At 49.4% G+C, this 27,837-nt stretch overlaps 1 protein-coding gene across 2 annotated transcripts; it reads left to right on the top strand.

The window, feature by feature from the left end:
- Positions 1-887: 887 nt before the first annotated feature.
- On the top strand, positions 888-27,837 carry LOC133214834 (S-adenosyl-L-methionine-dependent tRNA 4-demethylwyosine synthase TYW1-like). 2 transcript variants are annotated; one of them, XM_061358142.1, is made up of 12 exons: positions 888-964; positions 1,996-2,156; positions 2,837-2,977; positions 3,553-3,654; positions 4,440-4,634; positions 5,796-6,077; positions 6,413-6,535; positions 13,897-14,023; positions 20,084-20,136; positions 21,617-21,735; positions 24,372-24,481; positions 27,622-27,837. In XM_061358142.1, exons 2-12 carry the CDS (start codon positions 2,010-2,012, stop codon positions 27,801-27,803), a joined length of 1,581 nt encoding a protein of 526 aa, XP_061214126.1. In that variant the 5' UTR covers positions 888-964; positions 1,996-2,009; the 3' UTR covers positions 27,804-27,837. The 2 variants fall into 2 exon arrangements, with proteins under 2 accessions (XP_061214126.1, XP_061214127.1); XM_061358143.1 differs by having other exon boundaries at positions 909-964; positions 1,996-2,144.

Raw genomic sequence — 27,837 nt, forward strand, 5'->3', positions numbered from 1 at the left:
AACAGCAGATCAACAACAGCCTCACAAGAACAGAACAACAGAACACTAACAAAACCAGACCGTAACAAGCGCAGAGACGCACCGCCATTCCTCCAGCCTTGGCTGCGCAACCGTTCCAGCAGGAAGAATTGGATTCAGCCCGTTCCATCTCGGGCGCTGCCTCCCAGCACGGTTTCCTGCCGGCAGCAGAGACGGGGTCTGGCCCCGTCATTCCGGGCCCGCCTCCCACCGTCTCCCCGCGCCTCGGGCCTTGCCAGCTCCTCGGCTCCACAACCGCTCCCACACGGCGCTGCCCCCGCCACAGCCACGTCTTCACACCGGATCCCCCAAGGGCCTCCCACCATAGACCGGAGCCGCCCCCGGCCCTGACAGCGCCGGCCGTCACTCACTCACTCGCTCGCTCGTTGACTTGCTCTGCTCTGCGTTGCTCTGCTCTGCGTTGCTCTGCTCTGCGTTGCTCTGCTCTGCGTTGCTCTGCTCTGCGTTGCTCTGCTCTGCGTTGCTCTGCTCTGCGCCTTCCCAGGACTTGGCTGCGGGAGCGACGATCTCGAAGCGCTTCCCGCCGCGCCGCGCTCGCCCCACGGCTCCGGCAGGGAGGCGGATCCCGGCCGTGCGGGCTGAAATGGACGCGGCCGCGGCTGCCACACGGGCGGGCAGCTGCGCTCCGAGCTGCCCCGCGCTGTTTGTCCATTGGCCGGGGCCCCAGCGCTGTTTGTCCATTGGCCGGGGCCCCAGCGCTGTTTGTCCATTGGCCGGGGCCCCTGCGCTGTTTGTCCATTGGCCGGGGCCCCAACGCTGTGCTGTCATTGGCTGAATCCGCCCGGCCGTGGCTCCTCTGTGGCCGTCCCTACGCTTTCCCCGCCTCCCTGCCGCTCTGCAAGCTGCCTCCGGAGGGAAGGAGCGCGCGGCGGCCGCGGGCGTCCGGAAGCGGCGTCCCCTGGGCCGAGGCGGGAGCTCTCCGGCGGTGCGGGCCGCGGGAGCGGGGGTTGCGCTGTGGCCGGAGCGGAGGGGGGCGGTGTCCGTGCGAGGGCCGGGAGGGAGCGGGGCCGTGTGTGTGCGGGAACGGCGGAGCCGGGGTTGGCCGTGTAGGAGCTCGGGGTGTGTGGAAGGGAACTGCAGCGGGGAGGATGTGCTGGTGGGTAATGGGCGGGTGTGGGGTAACAGCCGTGAGGTGGTTTCGGGGCAAGGGGCCGAGAGGTTTGCGTGAGGATCCGCCGTGGTTCCCTGGGTCGGGCGAGCTCCTAGCAGCAGTCAGTGGTGCGTGCAGAGGGGCAGGGGTAGGGCAGGCCCAGGGGCGAGGGGCAGCTCCCTCGGCGGCCAGGCACGGGGGAGGTGGGGGTGTTCCATGGGGAATTGCCGGGGTTGCCCGTGGGGGTGGGGGGTGGGGGGAGCGGGGTTCCCGGGGTGCTGCAGGTTCCCGGAGCGCCCGTGGAGGGGTTCGATGGGGCTGCCGCAGAACCGCAGCGCTCCCGGTTCTGGTCTTTGGGAGGTTCAGTGTTGCTGGTGAAGGGCTTCCCGTCAAGGTTGTGACCTGAATCGAGGTTTTGGTCTGGCCTCGAAACTGGGTCAAAGCTCCTGTAAGCAGAGTGGAACCTCATATGTACGGGCAAGCACTTGGAGGTGATTTGCCCCTTGCTGTGGAGCTTTGTAGCTCGAGAGATCTGCACGTGTTGGATCTGTGCAAAAGTAAGGCCAGTACGATACCCTGGATGTTTCACAGGGACCGTTTCCTTCCAGACACTTGCACAGCTCAGGTGTTTTCTGCCTTTGCCTGTAACAGAACTGGTGCTCTCTAAGGAAAACCCAGAGATTCCACAGGACAGTGTAAACAGAGGTGAAGCTCGGCTGGTGCACCAAGGCTCCTTGTAGTGTCTTGCTTTTAGCCAAAGGCTGTTTATTGCAGAGCCTGCAGGTGTGGGATGGCTGGGTTTGTTGTGTTCGTTCTCAGTTTGTGCTGTTGGAATCTGCTTGTGCTAAATTTGTGATCTGTTTTAGACTTAGATGTCGCAATGGACACGTGGAGCTTCTTCTCTACTTGCCTGGTGTCCTTATGGCTGCACAGGCTTTACGTCTATTCTGCAGTTGCTTTTGGGATCAGCATTTGGATCGTCATTCAGTTCTCCACCTCCAAACCCCGAGAGAAGGTAACAGAGCATGTAAGTGCTTTGAGAAGAGCCCAGAAATCTGTGTGTGGAAGCGAGCAGTTGCTGGGGAAGGGCAGCCCCTGGTGCAGTGAGGTGTGCTACTTCACTGTGGGCCCACCTGGGCTGTTGCATGTGCCAGCTGTAGTTCAGTGTGTCTGATGGTTGTAATGCTCAGTCTGGGTTGTCTTATGTTTGTGGGTAACTGAATGTCCTTGTTGCTCTGATGTTACAGTAGAACTCATCTGAACGCTTCCCATTTGTTCCTGAGGGAGTGTGTCAGCCTGGGTTCCTCTGTCACTTCAGGCAAATCACTCTGCTTCTGCACGGTGTTCTCACTTTTCCTGTGATGTTAATGATAAGGTTGGGCTGGTTTTGGGACCAGAGCGGGATTAGGCCACTGGGGAACTGAAATCCTTCTCGTTCAGGTGGGTGAAGTTCTGCATGAGTTGGGAAGTTCTTGGCTTTAGTTGGAGCCTGTTAGCGGTGTGCGAGATGAGCGTGTTGTAGCGTGGCCTAGTTCGGAGAAAGCTACTTGTGTGTTTCTGTAGGGTGAGAAACGCTCGAATGCTTTATTCCATTTGCATGGTGCTGGGAGTGTGGTCACAGGACTGGAATTTTCAATGCTTGTGGGAAAAAGGGGGTTACCATCGCTTTGAAAAGGGTTGGAATGCGAGACAGTGCTTGTTCCACAGGGTGAAAAACCCACTGGGAATCCTGCTTCTTCTGAAGGGATAGAAGACAAGCTAGTCAATGGATGTGCCACCCTGCAGAGAAAGGAGGTCTATGTTGCCGGGGTAAAGATTTTCTATGGGTCTCAGACTGGCACGGCAAAGGTATGAGTTACTTTTTTCCATGTGCATGACGTTGAGTTGAAATGTTGAGATTCGAGTATGTTGCTTGCCTTAGAAACACTACAGTGTGTAAAAATCAGAGTTCCCTAGGTCATGAGCAGTTGTTGCCCAACAGGAAAGATAAGTGAAAAGTATATAAAAATAAGAGCTTTAAAGTTTAAAGTTTACTCTTACAATATTATAGAACCCCAGCCTGGGTTGTGTTGAAAGGGACCTTAAAGCTCATCCAGTCCCAGCCCCCTGCTACAGGCAGGGACACCTTCCACAAGAGCAAGTTGCTTCAAGCCCCGTCCAACCTGGCCTTGAATATCCTCTTATTTTGCTAGCTGGTCTCCTTAGAGAGAAGTGCTCTTTCAGGTGCTTTTTCAAAAAGAAATGCCATTTGTGTGTGTAAATATAAAATCACTGATCATAAAATTCATGTGATTCTCTTCTTCCAGCCAGTATAGTCTTGCTGTGCTGGGAGAAGTCTTGTCTCTGGGCACAGCAGGGCTTGTTTGACCTTTAAGGTACCTGGGTTGTAGCCCTCAGTCACTGTCTGTGTTTCTTTTTTTCAGAGATTTGCCAGAGTTCTTGCTGAGGCAGTTATTTCCCTTAATGTGCCAGTGGGAGTCATTAGCATGGGAGACTATGATCCAGATGATTGTTTATTAGAGGAGGTAGGTATGCTGTAAATGGGAATAATAAATCCAAGCTTTTCCTGGGGTTGTGAAGGCTGTCGTCTTGTATTTCGGTCCAGTTCTCCTGGAAATCCCCAAAGCTGTGTGTTGAAATTTGCTTTCCTTCCATGGAAGCAAGTGCAGTCCATCAACCCTTGGCAACAAATAGCTAAATGCTGAAAGTGCTGAGGAAAGGCTCGTGTAGGACATGTGAGGCCGAGTGTGGCCTTGTACAAGCCAGTTCTGTAACTCAGCTGTGAGTGATGGACAGTGTCTGCACGAGGGCCCCTGTTGTGTCTCTGAGAGTGTCCACCTGGGAAGGGTTCAAAACTGGAGTAAGAACATGGTGATTCTTCTGCAGCTTTTAGACTTGGAAGCTTCTCGTGAGCAGTATTTCTGCTGGGGAATCCTTGATGGATTTTTCTTCTGTCAGTATTGATAGTTGCTTTTTTACTGTATGGGGGGCGTTATTGCTGCAAGAGCGTGTTTTGGAAGCTGTTGATTGGGGTGGGGAAGGTGGGTGTCCCGTTCTATTTTACCACTCCATTAAGCAGGGGGAAGAGAGCTTGCTGTTTTGGTTAATTTAAGATGGCTTTGCAGGGAGGATGGCCATCCACCAGTGTGGGGGTTACCACCTGCAGCATCCCACATCAAACACTATTCAGCCAGTCAGCAAAAATCTCATCTTTTGACTTCTTTCAGGTGCCTGCATGTTCCAGCTCTCTTCCTGAAGTGCTCAGAGAAACGGAGTGATCTTTTCTCTTGTGTTCTGTTTCTGTTGTTAGACAAGCAGCAGGAACATCTGTGTGTTCTTGGTGGCTACGTACACAGATGGGCAGCCGACCGAGAGCGCAGCCTGGTTCTGTAGGTGGTTAGAAGAGGCTGCGAACGACTTTCGCTTTGGGAAAGCCTATCTGAAGGGCCTGAGATATGCTGTGTTTGGCTTGGGAAACTCTGTGTATGTTGATCATTACAACACAGTAAGTACCTCCTGTGCAGCTTTCTTTGACTTCTGCTCCTCTGAAAGGCTGAGCTATCTTAAATGCTACATACCTGCCCATTGCTGGTAGTTTGTGTGAGAATTGGCCCAGAAAGCCAATGGCATTCTGGGCTGCAGCGAAAAGAGCATGGGCAGCAGGTTGAGGGAGGTGGTTCTCTTCCTCTACTCTGTTTTGGTGAGACCCTCCCTCTGTTGCATCCAGCTTTGGGGCAACAACAGGTGGGATGTGGAGCTGTTGGATTGAGCCCCAGAGATGCTGCCTGTGCTGGAGCAGCTCTGCTCTGGAGCCTAAGCTGGGAGAGCTGGGCTGGTTCAGCCTGGAGAAGAGAAGGCTCTGCAGAGACATTAGAGCAGCTCCCAGTGCCTAAAGGGTCTGATGGGAAACCTGGAGAGGGACTTTGGATAAGGGGCTGCAGGGACCAGACAAGGGGGAATGGCTTTAACCTGACAAACAGGAGACTGAGAATGGCCATTAGGGAAAAAATTCTTCCCTGTGATTTTGGTGAGACAATGGCACAGGTTGCCCATAGGAGTGGGCATACAGCAGTACCTGAGCCTTGTAATGAGTTTCATCTTGGTCAGAAAAATGGCATGACTTGTCACCTGGTTGTTATGTTTGTGTAACTGGAGCCACAGGAAATGTGTTAGGCATGTGGCCATTTTGACCAAGTATAGCATAAAGGAACTTGTTTCCAGAGCTCACCTCTTATCACATGGGTTTGATAGCAGACGTGTTTTCAATCACAGAATGCTTTGAGTTGGAAGTGACCTTAAAGCTCTTTGAGTTTCAACCCCCTGCCACAGGCAGGGACACCTTCTTCTAGAGCAGGTTGCTCCAAGCCCCTGTGTGCAACCTGGCCTTGAACACTGCCAGGGATGGGGCAGCCCCAGCTTCTCTGGGCACCCTGTGCCAGCGCCTCAGCACCCTCCCAGGGAAGCATTTGTTTCATAATGTCTAATGCAGGTGTGGTGGTGGTCAGACTGTGAGTGCTCTAAGCCAGCAGGTGAGGGAGAGTCCACAAGTGCCTGTCCTGCAGTCCTCTGCAGCCCTCTTTCCAGGCTTGGCCCTTGCTTTCTTAGTTGCCTGCTTTGTTTAACTTGGCCTTCATTTAATTTCCCTCTAACTTTGATTTTATCCCAGGTTGGAAGAAATATTGACAGGTGGCTGTGGATGCTCAGCGCCAGCCGGATCATGACTCGTGCCGAGGGGGACTGTAACGTGGCCCAGAGCGAGCATGGCACCATTGAGGCTGACTTTGAAGCCTGGAAAGCCAAGTTCCTCAGTCGGCTTCAGGCCCTCTGCAGAGGGGAAAAGAAGCCCTGCAGTGGGAAGTGCGAGAAAGGGAAGTGCAAATCTCCAGGGAAGCAGAGCAGAGAGAGTTCAGATCATGAACATGGGGTATCGGACTATGCGAATACTGAGGTAAAGCCAAATCTGTGGGACCTTATTTCTGGTTTAGTGCCCCTTGTGGCACCGTTTGACTTCTCTCCTTTCTCCTGCAGCGTAGAGGGGTGCTGTGGGAGCTTGATACCTCTTTTTTTTCTGGAGCAGAGGGAGAAGAGGGATGAGATCCCATGGCAGATAGCAAGTAGAATAAGCTACCCAAAAAGGACCAAAGAATTAGTGATGGCTGATGGACCTAGGCTAGATGGCATGTGTATGATGAGGGAGTCTTCCTCTTGAGTATAGATGAAGATCTAACGTTTAACATTCAAATAACATTTCTCACTTGGATTTTTGTCTGATCTCTTACACAGGCAGAGGAGTTGTTTGAAAGCAGTAGTGAGGAGGAGGCTGATGCTGAGGAAGCTGGAGGGGCAAGTTCTGTCCTTGATGTTGAAGATCTTGGCAATCTCATGAGGCACATGAAGGAAGCCAAGGTACCACTGTTACAAGGAGTGTGGAACTATGGGGTCTTTGTCAGTGATCAGTTGAATTGATTAAATACACTTGCTGGATTTGAATTGGCTGGAGCTAGTTAAAGGGAGAGTAAAATAGAAGCTACTGGAGAACCTGTCCCCAGACAAGACTATACTTGGAGGTGTGTTGGATATACTTCCTGGCTAACTGGGACGTGTTCACTGAGCAACTACTGCAGTGGTAACCTTTTATTGTGAGTCAGAGGGAAAATGACTTGCACTGTTCAGATCTGAATCTCCATCTCTGTTACTGCAATTCACCGTCCAGTGTCTAAACACAAATCTTGTTGCTGGGTCTGCCTGTGGGAGCTTGATCTGACCTGTGCTGAGCCTGGCAAAGACAGCCATAATCCTGCTTTATGCCAGGGTGTTGCTGTCTCCCTTCCTGTGTGGGTCTGTTCAAGTTTCGTTTTCTGTGTGCAGTCTGGCAACAGAATACATCAGACTCCTTTATCTGGTTAGCACACAGGAAGGAGTGAGAATACACATAGGTACTAGGCTAAGCCTTCCTGTGCTCCCCACACTTTTTACTGGCTGAGCAGTTGGCAGTTGGGATGGGTAGGATGTGTCCAGGAGGGACCTGGGATGACTGTGTTGCCACCTGCTGACTATTTTCCCCCGTAGCAATCTTTCTGTGGTGGGCTCTTTCGCTGTGCAGCCTTGAGCTGCTCTCCACCCCTTCCTCAACAAACCTACCTCTGTCTGTGACTGCACCTTCCTTGTCTTGCATGGCTCTGCACTGTGGACTTCTCATAGCTGTTTCCTGAAAGTCCAGGCCTTGGATCACAGGAGGCTGCGTGCTCCAGAGGACAGCACAGGATCTCTGTTCCTGACCTTAGGGAGGGGAAGGGAGATAAAATCCTCCCCACTGCTTGTAACAAGCTCTGTGAGGAGAGTAGCTCCAGTGACGTGGGGCAAGGCAGGCTGCTGTGTGAGAGCTTCTGCCCCTGAGCTTGTATGGACCTGGTGCACTGCAGCTTGCAGGAGCAGATGAAGCGATTGGAGGGAGAAGGGCTCAGTGTCTCCCTGTGTGGCTGTGCTGTGGTCCTTTCTCCTCTCCTGCCTGTGTGTACTCGCCACCAGCGGTCAGTGACAAGTGCTGACACGCAAAGACACTGGCCTGCAGCGATGAGCTGTGGTTTCTGATCTGATGACAAACGGTTGTCCTGCCGTGACAGCTGGGTGCTGCCCTCTTGCCTCTGCAAATGGTGACATCCTGAGGGTGCAGGTGTTGAGGGACTGGAAGTACACTCTTGTGCATGGAAGTGTCCTGGCCCTTTTGCATATGAGCTGTGGTCAGCTGGTGAGAAGGGAGCCCCTGAAGCCATGGATTGTCCTTTCCTTGTCACTGATGCCACTGAGCTGTGCTGCTCTAGTCGTATCTAGGACTTTGGGTTAGTATTTAAGGACTTTGGGTTAGTTTTGAACCTTTAAACGATGTAGTTCTCATTCCTGCCTCCTCTATTCCTGTTCTGCACGGCTGATGAGCCTAGCTGTAATCTACATTTCTGGTTTCATGCTTCTGTAACCAGAGCATGTACAGGTGAAAGGGCTTCCAGTGGTGAGTTTATGTAAGTCCTCAGCTCTCTTGAGTGGGGCAGTGGCAGGAGATCGCTCTGTACATATATCCTGAGGAGTCTGAGCTGCTGGCTGTCCTTCCTTAGCTGGAGGAGGAATGACTGTATCTGGGTGTTGAATCTCCCAAGGAATGCGCGTGTTGACCCGCAGCAGGTTTATGCAAGCACTTGAACTGTAAAACGGTCCTGTCGGGGCAGTTATTTGCTGTAATTAAAATAAACGCTGAAGACTTGATACGAAAGAGCAGGATGATGTGCATTTATGAAAGTAATTTATCGTGATCAGCCTCTCCTGCTCCCAGGCAGGGAGATTTAGTTGTTTAAATCTCGGTTTAAGTCACATTCTCACTTTAGTGGCTGTGAGTTTGTGCAAGAAGAAGTTTTCTTTTCCACGTGAGCTGCCTTGTCCCTTGAGCCGTTCTCCCTCTTGCAGAATGCTGAACTATGTAAAATGAGTCTGATGCCTGTTTTACACTGACATCATCTGTTGTCTTGCAGTAATCCCTCCTAGCACAGGCAGTGCTTTGGGTTTTTGTAGCTGAACTATCCACACACAAGCTAACAAGTTTAAAGAGAAGTGGTGCACTTCAGGGTTCTATCAGGTGCTTCTTCATACACCAAGTTACTTGGGTTTGAAATGTTCCTAAACAGCTTTGAGCACAGATTTTGTGGATGTCTGTGTTGTTTGTTAACTCCTCTGCAAATAGGAGATGGAATAGGAGGCTCTGCCTGTGCAATATGGTTAGTTTGGAGCAATTTAGGGTCCAGCTTTGATGTCTTCTGCAGGCAAGCAGTGCCTCAAGTGAGTTGCAGATGATGCTGGTCAGGGTCCTGAGCTGGACCCAGACTTTGATGTGAGTGCAGCTAATGCCTGTGGTTTCATGAGGGGAATTGCTGGGGGTGGAAGGTCACCAGTGGGTAATAGGATTGTGGCCTGCAGGAGGTTTGGGGAGGTCTGAGGCTGCTTCTGTTGGGTGCCTGGTGATCCAAGGCTGTGGTGCCAGGCAGGGATGGATGATGCACAAGTAGGTGGGTGAAGGTCTGGGCTTTCTCTGCATTTGCCACCCTTCCAGCTGCTTGCTTCTAGGCCTAGAACCTGTTCTCCAAATGGCTTTTATGCACCAGGAGAAGGCAGTGGTGGTTCTTGGTGAATTTAGTAACTAAGTGGACTTCTACAGTTGTGGCACATTTCCCCTGTCCTCCAAAGTTACTTCCCTGAAATGTATTTCTTTTCCAAGGAAAGAAAGTGCAGGGTTCCCCCTGTGGAGGCTGAGCTGCAGGTCTGCTTGAACAGCATCCTTCCTTTGGCTGGCAGCTAGTACCTGCTGCCTCAGCATGACGTGAGGGACCTTCTGTTACTCTGCCGCGTGGGGAGAGATGTGTGGATGGAGACTTCCTTCCAGCTGGTTATGGCATAGTCACAAAGGTTTGTGTTCCAGGAGTAAAAGTCTCGCTTCCGAGAGAGCTTCTCAGGGGCCTTCCCCATTTCAGGGACACTTCGTGAAAATACATGCCATGAGATTTGCTCTTGATCAGGACACTTCCTCTGTCAGTCCTGAGGGGTAATGGACTGCCAAGATCCCCATCTCTCAGCTGTCATGCTTCAACCCTTGTCTGCTTTTTGCTTGAGGCTTTTGTGCTTAACTGGAGCGGGTATGGAGCTTGTGTTTCTGTCGACTCTAGCAGCTACTTCTAACGAGGTTTTCCTGGTGTTGGGGTATCTGCTGGTTCACAGATGACTCAGTCCAAGGTTCCAGCATTCGTCTTTGTGCTCACTTGCAAATGCTCAAAGCCATTCTCCCTGTGACTGAGAGCAGTGAGAGTGTCCCGTGCTGTGTGAGACTGGCAGGGCCTTTCATCTGTGGGCTGAGCAAACTGCAGTGCTGTCAGCATCTCTTCAGCTGGGTTGTGGCAGCCAGAGCTTTGTACCTGGAGCAGGAAGAAGCCCACGTGCACTTGCAGGGTTCTGCTCTTCTGTTGGGTTCAGGAGTAGCTGTGTGGAAGTCTGCTCCCTGTCCCGGTTTCTCCCCATATGTGTTAGTCCTGTAGAAGGCTGTTTTGCAAGGATCCAAGTGCTGTTCCTGTGGGCAGCCTGATGTCTAATCCAGTTTTCTGACCCCCCCAGGTGGTTCTTGCCTGTGGTGCCACTGAGAGATGAGCCTGAACTAAGGGACAAGTAGTCAGCTTTTCTAGCTGTCCTCTTGCCACTGCAGTATTGCTTCCAGAGCGCCGTGGGTGTGAACTTCAGTTCTTCATTCATGTAATCCATGAACTGCAGTGCTGCATTTAACAGCTCCACTGGGAATGTTGTAGCAGTATTCCTTGCTGCCAGGCAGGCTTTCTGTCTGTTATTATTGTTTTCTTCAAGTCTGTGTCTTTCATTGATTAAAAGGCCCTGGAACCTTTTGATGGATGGGACCACGAGAAGGTGAGGGTTTCTCTCCTGTTTGGTGTCTGGGAGGTTAAGTAGGAAAGATGTTCAGGCAGAACTGGGATATTCTGGGTGTTATTTTCCTTCTGGGAGTAGAAACTTCTCGGGAAGGTGATTTTCCAGCCAAGGCACATGAGTGTATCGAGCCATGTGGCTAAAAATGATCAATTCAGTTAACTTAGGGAATGCTACTTTGCATGGTGTTTAGGTCTTCTATTTTTTCTTTTCTTTTCTTCACCTCTGCAGTATTAGTTTGAAGAGTATTTGATGTAATAAAATGGAAAGCACATGGATATAATGGGCACCTTGGCATCCTGGAGAGGGCACATCAGAGGGGAGAAGTGGCAGTTGTATGTCCCGTGGTCACATTTGGATGTGGCAGAGGATGAGTTTGGAAGGTGTATTTGTAGGAAATCTTTTGAAACGCTTGAACTGAGATTTGTCAGAGGGGCAGCAACACCTCTGCCTTGGTGTAGAATCACAGAGTGGTTTGGGTTGGACGGGACCTCAAAGCTCATCCAGTTCCAACCCTCTGCCACAGGCAGCTCCAACCCCTGCCACAGGCAGGGACCCCTTCCACTGGAGCAGCTTGCTCCAAGCCCCTGTGTCCAACCTGGCCTTGAGCACTGCCAGGGATGGGGCAGCCACAGCTTCTCTGGGCACCCTGTGCCAGCGCCTCAGCACCCTCCCAGGGAAGAGCTTCTGCCTAAGAGCTCAGCTCAGTCTCCCCTCTGGCAGGTTCAAGGCATTCCCCTTGGCCTGTCCTTACAGGCCCTTGTCCCAAGCCCCTCTCCAGGTTTTCTGCAGCCCCTTTAGGCACTGGAGCTGCTCTAAGGTCTCCCCTTCAGGAGCCTTCTCTTCTCCAGGCTGCCTCAGCCCAGCTCTCTCAGCCTGGCTCCAGAGCAGAGCTGCTCCAGCCCTCGCAGCATCTCCATGGCCTCCTCTGGCCTCTCTCCAGCAGCTCCACGTCCCTCTTGTGCTGCTGCCCCAGAGCTGGATCAGGGCTGCAGGGGGGGTCTCCCCAGAGCACAGCAGAGGGGCAGGATCCCCTCCCTGAGCTGCTGCTCACACTCTGGGGGTGCAGCCCCGCACACAGGGGGTTCTGGGCTCAAGTGCACACTGCAGCCAGGTCATGGGGAGCTTCTCATGGACCAACAGCCCCAAGTTCTTCTTGTCAGGGCTACTTTCAGTCCATTGTCCCCCTGCCTGTGTTTGCGCCTGGAATTGCCCCAGTCCACATGCACATCCTTGCCCTTGGCCTTGCTGAGCTTCATTAGGTTCCCACAGAATGCTGAGGTCCTTGCCTGTGTCTGTGCCCTGTGTCTGACATCCTCTGCTCTTGACCCATCAAAAATGGGCTTCTGCTTTCACTGTGTGCTGCTGCTACTGCCTGTTGCTCTGCCTGTATAGCAGTGAAAGGGAAGAGGTGGGATTTTGCCTTCACCTGTAGGGGAGGTGATCATAAGTCCTTAGACTTAAAGCTCAGTTGCGTTTCCTCAGGTGTGCTTCTATGGCAGTAGCAAAACCCCTTCCTGCAGCCTGTAGCAGGAGCTGTGCTGAGCCTGGAGGTACCATTGGAGTGTATCCCCAGGTTTTCTCATCCTTTGTCAGTGCAGACCAGAGGATGACTCCTGAGTTTTTTGGTGGTGTGGTGTTTCCAGGGCCTGAGAAGCTGGCTTTTATCACTGCTTGCTTGCTTTGTCATGGAAAGACTGTCATTTGCCTTGGGTTTGCTGCAGGACTTTCTGCTAAATCCCCAGGACTGGAGATGTTTGCTCTGTGCAAAGGTAACTTTGCTTTTGCCACTCAAACCCTCAATAATAGATATGAAAGGTTTCTTAAGCAAGTAAGTAAATCTCCCAGGGGGTGAATTCTGTTTCCCACAAGAAATACCTGAAGCCAGTCACTTGCCAAACTGAACAAGTCAGGTGGTGCAGCTCAGAGAAAAACAACTGATTATTTTCCTTACAGGCTTTCCATGGGGACCGGGGAGGGGAATTGTCATCCCTGTGAGGAAAAATGAGTATTGGAAAGTGTTGCTGCCTTGCCAGAAAGGCAGTTTTCCTTGTTCTTACGTTCAGATGGTTTCCTCAGACACTGCTGTCAGAGGCACTAGAGGCAAACCCTTGATACTCAGATGGACCTTTCCTGTATCGGAAGGCTGTCTTGGGCAGGATGTTTCTTTTGTACTTAAGTCAATCACTGCAATTTTAATACTATGATGGCAGGGGGTTGGAACCAGATGTGACGCTCCTTAAGGTCCCTTCCAGCAGAAACCATTGTATGATATGATTCTGTGTGCTCCGTAATGCAGGTTTGGTTCTTCTGGGAGAATTAACCTGGCATGAGACTGTAGATCAGACAGGCCAGGATGTGTCCACTTCTAAATCCTGCATAGCATTTTGCTCAGAGTAGCTCACAAATCTGTGCTCAGATGGTGCCTTTCTTTCCCAGTTGAATGGCTGGGCCTAGTTCTGGGTTAAATGGTAGCCGGTGGGAGGAGAAGCTCTTAGTTTAATACTTAATAGTAAAAAGATGAAGATCTTATCTCCTTCCTTCCTTATGTGTGGGCCCGATGCAAACCTCATGAGGTTGGGCAAGGGCAAGGTCCTGCACCTGTGTCAGCTCAATCCCAAGCACAAACACAGGCTGGGCAGAATGGATGGAGCAGCCCTGGGCAGAAGCACTTGGGGGTGTTGGGTGACAAGAAGCTCCCCATGATTGAGCTTCAGTGTGCACTTGAGCCCAGATCCCCCCCTATTTCCTGGGCTGCACCCCTGGACCCTTGTCACTCCAGGCGATGTTTTGTTCCCTCTGGTTTGTGCTCTGTGGAGAGATGAGGTTATTGTGCAGCCATGAAACACTTGGGCTTCAACCCTGGGGGTCACACTCAATCTCACATGAGATTCAAACAGCTTGTTTCTTAAAATGCTCTAGAGAATGTTACTAAATCACAGACTCACACACCGGTTTGGGTTGGAAGGGACGTTAAAGCTCATCTAGTTCCACCCCACCTTCCTTCCACTAGCCCAGGTTGCTCAGAGCTGGTTGCTGTCTTAGTAGAACAAGTCCACCTGGTTTCTGGTGTGGTGTTTTATTTATTTATTTAAGTGTGTTTTCTGTCTTAAATGTAAAACTGAAAGGTCAGAGTCTGATGGGAAGAGGGGTAAAAAGCAGAATTACAGGAATGCAGGAATTAATGTGTAGACACTTGTGTCAGTTTTAAGCTGAACAGGTCTGTGGCTGAACTATGCCACAGCGTTGAAACTGTGATGCTTGGATCTAAATGGTTGTAATTCCTTGTCTTTAAACAGAGAGGACGTGAGCTGGAGGAAGGAGATGTTGGAATGAGCTTGACTCAAGAGAACCCTGGGAGGAAGGAGGAGGGTGGGAAGCGAGAGATGATAACCCCAGCTCTGAGAGAAGCGCTCACAAAACAAGGTGAGGTTCTGCAAAGAGCAGATGGTGGCCCAGGATTTGAAGTCTGTGTGGTGGCCTTTTAGCAAGCCAAGTGACAGATGGTGTTCTTTGTTAGAGGTGCTGCTGTGGCCCCTCAGTCATGGCAGGCTCTGAGCAGGGGCAGGAGAGGGCTGAGGCAGGGGCTGTTGGTCCCTGATCATTTCAGGGAGGAACCTGAAGCTGGGTAATACATCTGAGTGTGATGCACTCTGAGTGTGGTGAGTGTATCAGAGTTCAAAGGGTTTAATGTAGCTGCTAAGCAGCTTGGGAGAGAAGATGATAGTCCACATGCCTTCAGCTCCGAGAGTGTGTGTTCCTCAAAGACTACTTAAAGATCAGCTCTAACCCTGCTTTTACTTCTGTTTCAAACTCTGATTTTGTTACTGAAACTTCATTTCCAGAGAAGAAGGTAGTTCGAATGAGCTTTACCAATCCACTGATGATCAGATCAGTGGCCTTCCAACAAGCTGTAGTGAACTTAATCAATTAATTAAGCCTTTTCAAAACAAAGGAGGACAAGCTTGAGAAGAGCTGGACCGAGGGCCCTGCAGTTCAGAAGCCTCAGTTCTGAGTGGCAGATCCAGGAGAAGGGTGATGGGAGCTTCTGTTCAGTTGGAGGCTGAAGGCAGTTTAGTTTAATTTCTTTTATTTCTTAGGATGAGAATGCATTCAATTTTTCTTGCTTGCTAAATCAGTAGAATGTCTCCTGATGCTGCTGAGAACACAGTTCTGCTACTGCACTGGAGGCACCTTGCTTCAGAGCTGGGCTCTGATTTTCTGTGTCCTGTGTGAGACCAGCAGCTGTGGGATCCCAACACCTTTGACCCCCAGGACTGGAGCTTGAGCTTTTATAGGTGACTGGTGATGTGTTTGCCCATGGTCATTGGAGTGGGCTGCTGGAGATGGGGCTGTCTAGAACTGGGCATCGGGGAGGGAAGTGTTCTTGTCTGCAGCAAGTCCCCTGCTTCAGAGGCTGGAGGGGCTGCTGCCTCTATGGAAGGGTGCACCAAGTCCCTCAGGCAGCTCAGGTGTTGCTTTGCCCCACAGGGACCTGAGATGGGCTGGGGACACTGCCCTGGCTGTTCTGTGGTGCAGGGTCTGTGCTGGCTCTGCGCTGTGCCGTGGCAGTCACAGGGGTGTTTCACACTGGTTCACTTTCTGACCGCGTCTGTATTGGTTTGGTTTAGGGCAGTGAATGAAACTGTGCTTTTCTTATGGTCTGTAGAAGTGGCCACTTGGAGAATGAAAGCGATGCTGGAGGGAAGGTCACCTTCCTGCTGTAATTTTGTTTTTACTGCAGTCCTGTCTCATATCTTCTGTGCTGCTTTGAGTTCATGGCAGCAAAGTCCTTCCACAAATCACAAGACTTTTGTGCTTTTCAAAAACACTTTCTTGAAGACTGAGCAGAGCTAGGAGTGAAGCTGGGTGTTTCTCCATCATGCTCGGGCAATCTGAAAACTTCCACTGCCCAGGTTCCACTTCCTTCTATATTTGTATAAAATAGTGATATAGTTGGAAGAGGTTCCTTTCAACAGCAGTATTTCTTGTTTTCTTTTCCTTACTAATTTTCTGGCTTTATCAGAACACTGTCTTTTGGGTGGTGGTTCTGTTGCAGCAGTTGTGTTACCACTTCAAAAAAGCACCTTAAATCAGTGGTGATGGGTTACTGCTGTGTGTCAGTGACTTCAGCTCAGGCCCTTTTAAACTGCACTCTGGCAGAAAACTGATCTTTTTGCCTGTAAAGAGTCTCCTAGTGTGAAGTTCCCCTTTCTGCACTGAGTTTCAGCTTCAATAAATAATCAGTGCTTCAAAGAAGGCAGCTTTTATTTAAGGAGATGGCTTGATAGAACCACACTGATTTGCCAGTTCTGTGTTACTTGCAAGAAAAGCCTTCCGAAAGTGATTTGAGTTTGTGAAGACATCGTGACACCAGACTGGCTTTCACCAAGCTAATGGTGCCTGCACTCTTAGAGGAGGATGGGTAAGTCTCTTTTCTGGTACTTTTTGAGGATTTTCTCAACCCCTGCTCTCCTTCATCCTTTCATAATTAAATCTTTTGCTCTGTGCTGTCAAAGGCTTGCCTGTAAAGCAGCTTTTGGTGGTGTAGAGATCTGAACTGGAAAGTGTCTCTGGGTTTCTTTCTGGACATTTTGCCACAATCAAATAGTCAGCAGTCCTCAAAAGCAGTTCACAAGTTGTACTTGTAGAAATTTGACTTATCTGTTCTGCTTGAAAAACTAAAATAGCATAATAGCTCGTGTATGCACAAAATTCATAAGTATTCAGAAGCTTAGAAGGACATGCTATGGGTATGGCACTGGTAAGCGATCAAAACCAGAATACCTTGGATATCCTGGAACATGACATGGGTATGTAGTTGGCAGTGTCCTGCCTCTGTGGCTGAGGGTACCGCAGGGTCCCTCAATGAATTCTTTGACTGGTTTTTAGGGACTTTGAGCAGAGTTGAAATGCTGCAGTGCAGTTTCAATGGTCACAGGAATGTTTTGCCCCAGACAAGGGAGCAGTCAGCATCTGTGGTGCTGGCCATCTCTTCAGCTCAAAATCTGCCCATGGCCTATTAAAGTCCAGTTGGATTGTCAGGGCCAGCAATCAGCAAATATTTATCAGCTTAGTGTTGCTGCATGATAACACTCCCTTCACCCAAAATCTTAATTCATGTCTTCCTGTAGTAAATAAAATGACAAGTTTGAAGCTTGGCAGGCTTCTAGCTCATTCAGAGTTTATCATCTAGAGCAGGATCAACTAATATACAGACTTAGAGAAGACTTTAGTCAGGAGTTGAGATGTTTACTATAAGCCTGCTTACAATTTAAGGATTCCTTTGAATATTAGGCTTTAGAAATTGTAAGTGGATTGTGTTTGTTCAGCCTTAATATCTGGAGATGCATCAGGATGGTGAGCAGAGTCCCATGAAGACAACAGTCTGTATTGTTTGGAAGGTGTTGTATCCAAATATTCAGTTAGAGTGATTGCTTATGAGTAATATGCCTTAAGAGCAGAGAAGTGAACGTGTTCATGGGGAGTCCTGTCGGGTTCAGAGTTCTGGGCCATTGGTAAGGTTTGATTTTTCCATCATTGCCCTTGGCAGAGCCCCAGGGAAGTTGTGGCAAAGGTGGTGGAAGAGATGAGCTGGCCTGAGCTTTCACCAGGGTTGTTCATCAGAAGCTGCAGTGGGGAAACAGAACTGAGAAGCCCCTCAGACTGATTCTTGGACACATGTCCTCACATGTTTGGTTTGGAGCTTAGCAGTGCGTGGTCTTGCTTAAACCTTTGTACTTTGTTTTAGCCCAGACTGCCCTGGCTGCCTGTGTTACTTGCCAGCCATAAAGCAGGTGCTTGAAGAAAGAGGCTCTGCAGAGCAAGAAAGACTCTGCTCACTAGGAGCAGATGTGTAACAAATGTTCTGATTGATTTAGTTTATCTAACTTCCAAGTCTGAAAAAGCATGGGGTGGCCAGTGCTCACTGTGGAGGCTTAGCAGGGTCACCACCGTTTCTGTCAGTCACCTACATGGTGAAGGCCCAAGTTCAAGAGCTTCATGCAGTGGTTTTGAAGTTCTGCAAGTATGTGCTGTTTCTTCTTGTAACCATAGCTGAGACTCCTGGCAGCAGCAAACACAATGAGTAAACCCCTTCTCATCACTAAAGCTGGCTGAAATTTGTAAGACTCTGTTTTGATGTTGAATGGGTACAATTTTCTTGGCCTTAGGAGAAAGCTGTGGACTCCCCACATGATGGAAGTTGATTTAAGTAACTAAAGAGCTTGGCACCTTGCTCAGTTTAGCTGCTTCCTCTCTTCCCTCATACAACTGGGTAGCAGATCTGGGTGAGCATGTCCCATTTCCAATTTAATTTTAACCTAAACCCCATTTTAAAGCATCCATCTGACTTCTACTGACAAGAGATCTGTGAGAGAATGATCTTACATGAACACTGTTGCTGATTCTGAAAAGGGAACGTATAAGGCCGAGGCTGTGCTGGGTGCCATCAGCAAGAAGCCTGCCTTGGGCAGCTACAGTAGAGGGAGCAGGAATGCAGCATCCTTTTCACTTTTGGCAAAGGTTTCTGGTCAAGAGGACGCAAACTTTAGGTGCACATGGTGGTCTCAGCTGAGATTAGACCTTGCTGGACAAGCCTGTTTGCAAAGACATGCTGAAGGAGTAAGTAGGACAGACTGCAGGTGGGAGAGATGATGTAATGCAGCCAAATGCAGTTGTATGTTTGGCCATCCCTCCAAGTTGGTCAGAAGTTGCCACAGGGTCTTCTGGGTCTCATCCAGTCATAGGTAAAGGTGTCCCCAGTATTACGTTTGGCTTTTGAGACGATAAGTTCCATGTTAGAAGTGCTGATGTCTTTCTCCAGGAGAGGTCTGGGTGATGTGCCATATAGAATACCAAGGCTTTTTTGGCTTGCAGTAGTTCTTTCTTCTATTCTGTATAGGGGTTTATTCATTTAGGGAGGAAAAGGGTGGAATATTGTCCATTCCCTCAGAGCTGGATGGGGAGAGGGATCTCAGGACATAGGAGCAGCCTGACACTGATGTCCCCAAAGCCCTGCTTAATGTGGCAGTTGGCCCCTTTGCCATGTAACAGGGGGTCTGCACTGCCTGCTTCTGCAGCCACTCCCCCTGTGCTGTCCATAGAGTCTCTTGGAGAGTCGCTTCAGGGGACTGGTCAGGCTAAAACTGCCTGTGTCCTAACCCCCAGCAAGGATAGAACCGGTGTGAGGAGGCAGGAGTGTCCTCAGCCACGTGGGCATCTTCGTCTCCACACAGTTTAATTTTGAGCTGGTGCAGCTCTCACTGTAGTTTGTGGCTCAGTGTCCTCGGAGCTGTGGGGGACTTTGGGGCACAGGCACACTCCCCTGGGACCTCACCACGCGAGAGGCACATGGTGACATATGAGCAGGCTCAGTGTGCTACTTGCTGTGGGAGATGAAGGGCAGTTCTGCTGAGCAGAAGGCTTTTTTCCCCTGTTAATTTAATGCTGGTTGGCAGGAAGGAGGCTTGATACCTTAAAGCTGATTTTTCTCTTGGAAGCGTTAATATAAATGTCCGGCTAAAGCAGTCAGTTGAGATGTGCTGGTGTGGGGACAGCCAGGCCATCGATGTGTAAGTGCTGCCGTGTGAATGACACGAGTCAGGCTTCTCAAATCCCTCTTGTTTTTATGTTGGGTTTTGAAGTGACTTTTAATCCTTCAGACATATTGGTCCCTAGGCACATTTTTCAAAGAAAAAAAAAAAAAAAACAACGATTTGAGCAGTTTGGGTAATAATAGTGCTTAGTGCTTAACAAATGCTGTGGAATTAATCTTCCTGGGCCAATAAATTGAAATGAAATTGTATTGATCTTGATTGAGGAGCAAGGAAGAGATGTGAAATGAGCTTTCCTCTGGGCATAACGCAGCGGCTCCCCCTCTGCAGCTCCTTCATGGCCAGTGAAGGTGGAACTGGTGAATCTGTGAAGTTTGGGTTCAGGCTGAGCCCTGCATTGTGGTTCATTGCCTCTGCCCTCCCTGCTGAATCAGATGTCTTCCAGGCTGGTCAGACCTACCAAGAAGCAGTGGGAGTTAGGTCTCTGTGGTTCTGGGGAAAAGTCTTTTCTGGGATGATGGCTTAGGGATGGGAGGAGATGCTTCTGGTTCCCTGTCCTGCTCCTTCCCACATCCTATCCCTCTGGGGTCGGAGGTGTTCCACATCGCTGGGCTAGACCTGTTAGTCTGCCTTCCTGTCACATGGAGAAGTCTTCTGGCCACCCTCTGTTGATTCAAGCAAGACAGAGCAATATAAATAAATACCCAGTGAGGAGAAAGTGCTCCTTTGGGCAGCCATGGCCTTTGCTCCCATGTGCTCCCAGAAGGAAATGGAGAATACTGTGAGTGTGTATCATCACCTTGGGCCAATGGGAAAGAGCAGTGCTGAGACTGTGATGCTGAATAATTTGGTGTACCAATTGGCATGTTTTGTGTTGTGAGTTATTGCAGGTTCAAATCAATAGTTTGATTATTGTTTTGTTGGTTTCCAGGTTACAAGCTGATTGGGAGCCATTCTGGGGTGAAGCTCTGCCGATGGACAAAGGTAAATGCTCTCTTTCCTTCTCTCGTTTTCTAAATTGAAATTAGAAAAGTAGACACTTACTCAGGTAGTGCAATTTCCAAATGAAATATTGTTTAAAAAAGCAGTATTACATTAATGAAGCCAAGTTTCATCTTCCAAGCTGTAGTTTTACATTCCAAGCTATTAAAATCCTGCTGCAAAGAGTGAGCATGTGACCGTGACCAAGAGCTGGGGATATAATTTTCTGTTGTTTTTCCTGTTATTCTGCTGTCTGCTAAAGTAACTCCTGCCTCGGGAGGTACACAGCAGGAGCAGAACACCACACAGAGAAGTGGGAAGGTTTCATCACCACTGTGAGGTCCCTGAAACAAAGATGCTGCAGTCTGTCATTCCACTGGAATGGGCACACTAGGGTGTTTGAACCTGTTGTTGTGGGACTGTGACCACAGTCTAGTGGGGATGGGATGGAGTAGCCCTGAGGAGAAGGACTTGGGGATTTGGGTGACAAGAAGCTCCCCATGACCTGGCTTCAGTGTGCGTTTGAGCCCAGAACCCCACTGTGTGCTGGGCTGCAACCCCAGGGCATGAGGAGCTAAAGCAGGAATGGAATGTAAAGTGCTCTAGACACTGACATTGGTTACAGGCAGTGGCTTTGACTCAGATTCACACCAGTATGTGAGTGTCTTCAGGAGGTTTGTTTGAGGTTTGTATCGGGTGAAAGCAGGAGCAGGGCAGGAAGGATTAGTTTTGAGTTTCATAGTGGTAGCTCAGATTAAAAAGACTGTGTTCTGTCGTATGCTGGGAAACAGCCTCAAAGCTGCAAATTTTAGGAAGAGTGTTGATTTGCCTGTTTTACAAAATCCAGAATATCATAGAATCATAGAGTGGTTTGGATTGGAAGGGACCTTAAGGCTCATCCAGATGCAACCCACTGCTGTGGGCAGGGACACCTTCCACTAGAGCAGCTTGCTCCAAGCCCTGTCCAACCTGACCTTGGTCTCCTAGAATTTGTGAATCTCCTGAAGTCTCTGTTGTTTGAGGAACGGGTGGAATAACCAGCATTTCCCATTTTGTTTAGTTTTCCAACTGCATAGCAAGGCTGTGCATATGTTGGGGGTCACCTGCGTGTTCTTTCCCCACTGCTCAGTGAAGACTTTCCTTTGGATCGCCAGGACTCCTCAGGTGGAGGAAGGTAGATTGAAAGGTACCATTGTCACAGTGTGGCAAGGGGTTGGAACTGGATGAGCTTTAAGGTCCCTTTCAACCCAAAGCAGCCTGTGATTCCATGATCTGTGTGCTATGCACTTCTTCCCCCAGGGTGCATCTGTCTTCATTCTGAGCTGCTCTGCGATGTGCTCTTGCTTGCAATGTGTGTCCCAGGTGACTTGGACACCCAGGTTTTTAGTGACTGAAAACTGCAAATGTGCCTGGGGAGCAGATTTAAAGCTCTGCCCTCAGCCTGATGTTCTTGGGATTTGTTTGTGTCTTTCTCTGCTGTTAGTCGATGCTCCGAGGCCGAGGAGGCTGCTCCAAGCACACATTTGATGGAATTGAGAGCCACCGCTGCATGGAGGCCACCCCGAGCCTGGCCTGCGCCAACAAATGTGTCTTTTGCTGGAGGTAAACTCTGCTGCAGTTTTACTGTGGGACAGGGGCTCTGTTCCACTCTGTCCCTGTGCTGTTCCTGAAGCCTAGGGCAGTGTTACTTGTGTGCGCCTTGAATTTGGAAGTTGGTGGAGGATGGGTTTGAAAGGGAGCAGGTCGCTCCCCCTTCCTGCCTGTACTCCTCCTCTTCCAAGAGCTGCTGGAGCCCATGGGTGTGGGGTGGTCGGATTTGAGCTGGGTGGGTGGGCTCCACATCTGGGAGGCTGAGGAGGTGCCACCTTCCCTAGAGCTGTGTTCTCTGTCAGACTGGCTGGGAACCAGTGGAAGGAGGAATTGGGGAGGCAGGAGACACACACCTCTCCATGTACTGCTCTGCAATTCCCACTCGGTAGAGGTTCGGTTCCCTCTGGAGATCACTGTCTGAGATTCCGTGTGGCTCCTGATGCTCTAGAGAACATGAGCTGGCCCATCTAGTGCAAAGCCACCAAGGTGCAAAGCAACATGAGTATCTTTGGTTTGAAATTGGACTGTTTTTCTTACTTCAGGTACCTTCATCCCCACCAATTCAGTTGCTGATGACTTGGTAACTGTTGCCTTCCTAAAGCAGTATCTAATAGATGACTTTCCATTCTAGTCGGTAAAGTGACCCCTCTTCTTAGGGGAATGACTTTGTTAGTTCTCTAAAGGCAGTGAGCTCTGCCTGGATGGGAGCGGTGAGCAGCTCCAGCCGTGCTTACTCACTGGGCTGCCAAGGGAGGGTTTTGCCAGGCTGGGAGGGCGCAGGATGGGGTTGGTGAGAGACGCTCAGCAAAAACCAAAGCAGTGACGTGGAAGCGCGCTGAGTGCGAGGACGTGGAGGTTATTCTTTGAGCTCTTTTGTCTTGCCAGCTAACTCACACGATGGGGCTTGTGCTTCCTCTGGTATTCCCGCCTTCCCCAGGGACCTGGTTGCCAGAAATACCCATTCCATCCCAAAGGCTGAGTGTGCATGCAAACCCAGCCAAATTCCTCCTGAATCCCACTTTTTCTGTTTCATAGTCTTCAAGTTTTAACAATGGAAATACTTCCTGAGGATACTGAAATGGCAGCATTAGCGCAGAAGGACTGCTAGAATTTTGGAGACAATTTTGGAGAAGCTGTGTCCCATGTTAGTGTTGGGTGTAAGCATTAGACACTGGTCATCCTGTGAAGTTTGCTTTCTGAAATGTTAATTGGGGCTCTTGATGGGCTTTCATCATATCCTGGCTTGAACGAACGCAGCAAATAGCAAGTTTAATGTGCAAGTTTTGCTGCTTTTCTTTAGAGCAATTTAATGGCTGGGAAGGAAACTGTACTGCTTGTGTCTTTTGTCTTCCTTTTTTTTCATGTATCAGCTAGCAGTGGTGCATTTAATTCTGCAGGGGTGACTGGACTGGTAGGGAGAGGATTGCCGTGCATTTTGTCCCTCTGGCCCTACACAGCAGGTACATCATAAACAGCAAATAGAAAGCAATAGCGTTGTCAGAGCGAGGAATTTTGCTCCTGGTACTGCACTGCAGATCATTTTACACTGTTCCCCTCAAACTGACCCACTTGATATTACTTGGCAGCACAGCAGCAGCAGCAGCCTGTGTCTGGAGTATGGGGCAGAACCAGGAAGTCAAACAAGTGTCAACTGAACAGTGCAGTAGCTGGGATAAATCTCCATGCGTGATACATTCCAGGTGCCTCTGCCTCATCATCCCCTAACTGTCGTTTGTCACTTTTCAGAGGAAATGTGGAAACAGTAGCCCTAGTGATAATGAAAGCTGGAATGCTTATTTGACTAATGGCAACAACCTGAATGAATGAAACATCTTAGCAGGGGACGGAGCTGAAAAATACTCTCATTTATTTATCTCCTGTGAAACGGGTTGCAATTGTTTTTCTTCCATATGGACTGCAGCTGTCTGTCTGCTCTTCTCAGACCTCTGCTGAGTCGGAAGACTTAAGGCTCAGTTTGAGACACATCCCAGGGCTCACTTTATGTACACCTTAGGCTTGACATAAATCATAAACCCATAGATAGTTTGTCTTGGAAGGAACCTTAAAGCTCATCCAGTTGCAACGCCCTGCCGCAGGCAGAGACCCCTTCCACTGGAGCAGCTTGCTCCAAGCCCCTGTGTCCAGCCTGGCCTTGAGCACTGCCAGGGATGGGGCAGCCACAGCTTCTCTGGGCACCCTGTGCCAGCGCCTCAGCACCCTCCCAGGGAAGAGCTGCTTAACATCTCAGCTCAATGACTTAGGACCTTTCCTTTCTAGTGATATGTGTAGCTGTGGTCTCAAATGGAGGTAGAACCTCTTCTTCTTTCTTTGCAGAGGTCTTTCTTGCTGTAGAGCATCATTTTGGCTTAAAGACCTTTTACCTGTGATTCAAGATAGGTCTGTCAAGTTTCATATAAACTGCGAGGTCCATTCTTCCTTCTGGGGGAACCAGAGCCTAGGAGTATAGCAATATGAGAGTGGTGTTCAGAGATGACATATGAAAGCTGTGTCAGAAGCAGGATATAACTGAGAATTTCTTGTTGCCTTTAGTATTATGAAACTATGTCAAAGTCCCTAAGGTGTCAGATGGGTCCTTCCCATGTGTGTTACAAATGACAGTGAATAACTCTGTCTCTCTTTTCCTTCAGACATCATACAAATCCAGTGGGCACAGAGTGGCAATGGAAGATGGACCAACCTGAACTGATATTGCAGGAGGCTATTGAGAACCATCAGAATATGATCAAGCAGTTCAAAGGTAACTTTTCCCACTTCTTCCCCGTGAGTGATGCTTTTGGAAGATAAGCAGCATCAGCATCTGCAAAGCAAATCCCTGGAGGTATTTAAAAAGGGACGTGGTTTAGCGGTGCACTTGGCACTGTGGAACTGACAGTCGGGATTGGTGATCTTTTCTAACCTAAATGATTCTATAGTTGTATGAAATGCTGGGAAGGAGGCATGAGATTTTTAATACGAGAAAGAGAGGTGAGAAGAAACTGTTGTGGCCCACCTTGTTTTCTGGGATGTTCTGCCTTGGTTTTGACATCAGAACATGAGTCAGCCGTTGGGTGTCTACTGCTGCCTTAAGGGATTAGTGTGGAGTTACTTCTTGTGCATCTTGGTAATTGTCATATCCTTTTATTTGGAGTGCACAGAGGCTTCCACAGTGCTTGAGGCTAGCCTGGGTGGTGAGGAATGTGGATTCTTATGGAAAAGTGGGGGCAGGCAGAAGGCAAAAGGAATCCCCCTGTAACCTGATAGGAAATACACTGCTGAAGCTTAATCCACTGGGAGCTTTGTGTTAGCTCTGAAACTTAGGGATTGTGTTTTCCTCATGAATGGATGAGCACTTATATTTTCCGGAATTATTGAGGAGATCTGTTTGTGACTGAAGCTGCACTTACACAGCACCAAATACCGCACTTTGCTTCCCATAGGAACGCTTTGTGAGTTTGTTATTTCTTCTAGATTGAGATTAGCCATTAGGCACAAATTCTTCCCTGTGAGGGTGCTGAGGCGCTGGCACAGGGTGCCCAGAGAAGCTGTGGCTGCCCCATCCCTGGCAGCGTTCAAGGCCAGGTTGGACACAGGGGCTTGGAGCAAGCTGCTCCAGTGGAAGATGTCTCTGCCTGTGGTAAGAGGTTGGAACTGAATGAGCTTTAACCAAATCAGTCTGGGATTCCAAGATTAATTCCATGCCGTGCAGTAAAAATGAGATCTTCTTTGAAGGAGCAGAAGAATTCTTGGGGACCATGCTTCCTATAGGATATCATAGAGAATAGCTTTCTGCCTTGTAAGAACCTCTGTGTATGCTTTTAGAGTTGTCGTCTTCTCTTTTATTGTTGCCAAAGTGTGCACTGTTTTTGAAGGTGGTGGTTAACATCACATCGTTCTCTTAGGCTAATGGCTGGGGAGACATCTTGCTGATAGGGAGCTAAGGTGGAAGAGTGGGAAGTAGTTTATTTGATGGATGCATTTTGTAGGTAGTGGCTGTTCCCTTGTGAAGGGCACACGCAGAATGGAAACATAGTTATGAGGTGGGCAGTGTCTGATAATACAGCCCTAGTTCCACTTGGGAAAAGTGAAATCCCAAACAAAAATGCATGACCTGAGCTAGGAAATCCTAAGACTACCTCTGTGTGTTGCTGTAAGAGTGGGTAAAACCAGTTCCTTGTCTCCCCAGTCACCAAGGCACTTGTGATGGCTGGTACCCAAAGTCACCAACCAGCCTCTCTAGGCAGATGTGCCAGATGCTGCTTTTTTTCTCCCAAATGAAAGCACAGCAGTAGGAGAGCAGCTGGAATCAGCTCTTCAGAGGAGCTGTGCTGATCAAAGGAGGCTTGGCTGCATGCTCTGCTGAGATCTGAGCTTGGGCAGCAGCTGAAAGCTGTCCACCGTGGCCTCTTGTAGATGGTTCTCATGTTCCTATGGCTCCAAGCTCCTGCACTGTCTTGGGCCTGCTTCATGCCCTCCAAAATCTGCCCAGGCTCTGACTTTGCTGAAGTGCATTGACTGAAGACAGGAGGACGCTCATCTGCAGGAGCAGAGGTTGACAGCTCTAGTGGTATGGCAGCCCAAAGTGCAGGGGAGTTCACAAATTCCCTGGAATACACACTATTCCTTTATAGTTTATCCCTGTCTACCTTCCAATTTGTGTAGTCAAATGATTCCTACAAAACCTCTGCCCTCTCTGCAGTGTATGTCCCCTGTGCTGCATTTGATGTCAACTGCTTTGAGAATGTGACTCAAACTTTACATGCTGTTGGAATTACTTTCTGTCTGCTTCTAAAGCTGGCACATGGTGACTGTCATCATCCAGTGGCAAGATGCTGAGGGAAAGAAATTAATTAAATTCAAAGCCAACTTAGAGTAGCTTCAGGGAAAGGAAAGTTATCCTTTAATCTCCGTGTGTGGTTGAGATGCTGCTTTCTTTTCAAATGAAGTTCTCATTTAGTAGTCAGGTTTCTGCAGCATTAACCATTAGTCCTGTCACTTCTTCAGGGCTGAGTCTGGCTGCTTTATCATGCACCAGGTTCTGCTCTTATCACAGACCAGCTTTCCTACGTGAGGCTGAAGCAATATCCACCAACACCTCTTTTTATCTGAGCTTTGAAGCATAGCATATAATTTTTCTGTCCTGCCTGAGCTCCAGCTTCTAGGCAACACAAGGGGGGCTGAGGACCTGGCTTCAAACTCAAGGCTTTGGTTTCTTTAAAACATGCCATCACCCCTCATCCAATCGCAGCAGGCCCTGCTAAAGAGTCTCTGCCGTCTTTCTTATAGGCCCCTTTTAAGAACTGAAAGGCTGCAATAAGATCTCCCTGGAGCCTTCTCCAGGTTGAATAAGCCCAGCTCTCTCAGCCTGTCTCCATAGCAGAGCTGCTTCAGCCCTCTGATAATTTTTGTGTCTCTCTTCTGGACAGGTTCATGTCTTTCCTGTACTGAGGACTCCAGGAGGAGCATTTGCCTCTCCCCTGCCCTCTGATGGGTGCAACACATGTGGGTCAGGTTGGTTAAACCTGCAGACAGCATTTTCACCCTGCTTTTCCTTTTCAAGACACCTATGTCAAGTGGCATTAAACTTTCTCCTGTGTTTCTGTCTCAGCATCCAGGCAGCTTCACTGAGGTGTTAGCAATGGAAAGCTTGACTCAAACCTTGCCAGAAGATTCCTTTCAGTAGTTCTCAGGACACACAAAATCCCAAGCTCTGTGTATCTGGGCATACTCTGTGCTATGGATTGATGGACACTGGCTGTGCCCTGATGTCCCCTCCCCTTGAGGAGGGCTCCAGCTGGTTTTGCTCTGTCTTCCTTGTGCCAAGGTTTATTTTCCATACGGATGCATGGTTTGGGTGGGGGTGTTAGTTGATTTAAGCCTTTTTTTTCCTTCTGTTTGCAGGCGTCTCAGGAGTACAAGCAGCTCGCTTTGAGGAAGCAATGAGCGCAAAGCACTGCGCACTGTCACTGGTGGGAGAGCCCATCATGTACCCGGAGATCAACCGGTTTGTGAGGCTCCTGCACCAGCACAGCATCTCTACTTTCCTGGTTACAAATGCACAGTTCCCAGATGAGATTAGGTGAGAGTTGGACAAAATACCTCCCTACTAAAACATTT

Source organism: Neopsephotus bourkii, unplaced genomic scaffold (genome assembly GCF_033783945.1).
Source record: "Neopsephotus bourkii isolate Nb327-2 ecotype Australia unplaced genomic scaffold, CSIRO-AGI_Nbou_v1 NB_937, whole genome shotgun sequence".
Taxonomy (NCBI): Eukaryota; Metazoa; Chordata; class Aves; order Psittaciformes; family Psittacidae; genus Neopsephotus; species Neopsephotus bourkii.

Bases quoted from the DNA above. Each gene is read 5' to 3' on its own strand.
- LOC133214834 (XM_061358142.1), top strand. From the start codon at position 2,010: ATGGACACGTGGAGCTTCTTCTCTACTTGCCTGGTGTCCTTATGGCTG. The intron at 4,635-5,795 runs GTAAGTACCTCC...ATTTTATCCCAG, and splicing joins ATGTTGATCATTACAACACA to GTTGGAAGAAATATTGACAG. The intron at 20,137-21,616 runs GTAAATGCTCTC...CTCTGCTGTTAG, and splicing joins AGCTCTGCCGATGGACAAAG to TCGATGCTCCGAGGCCGAGG.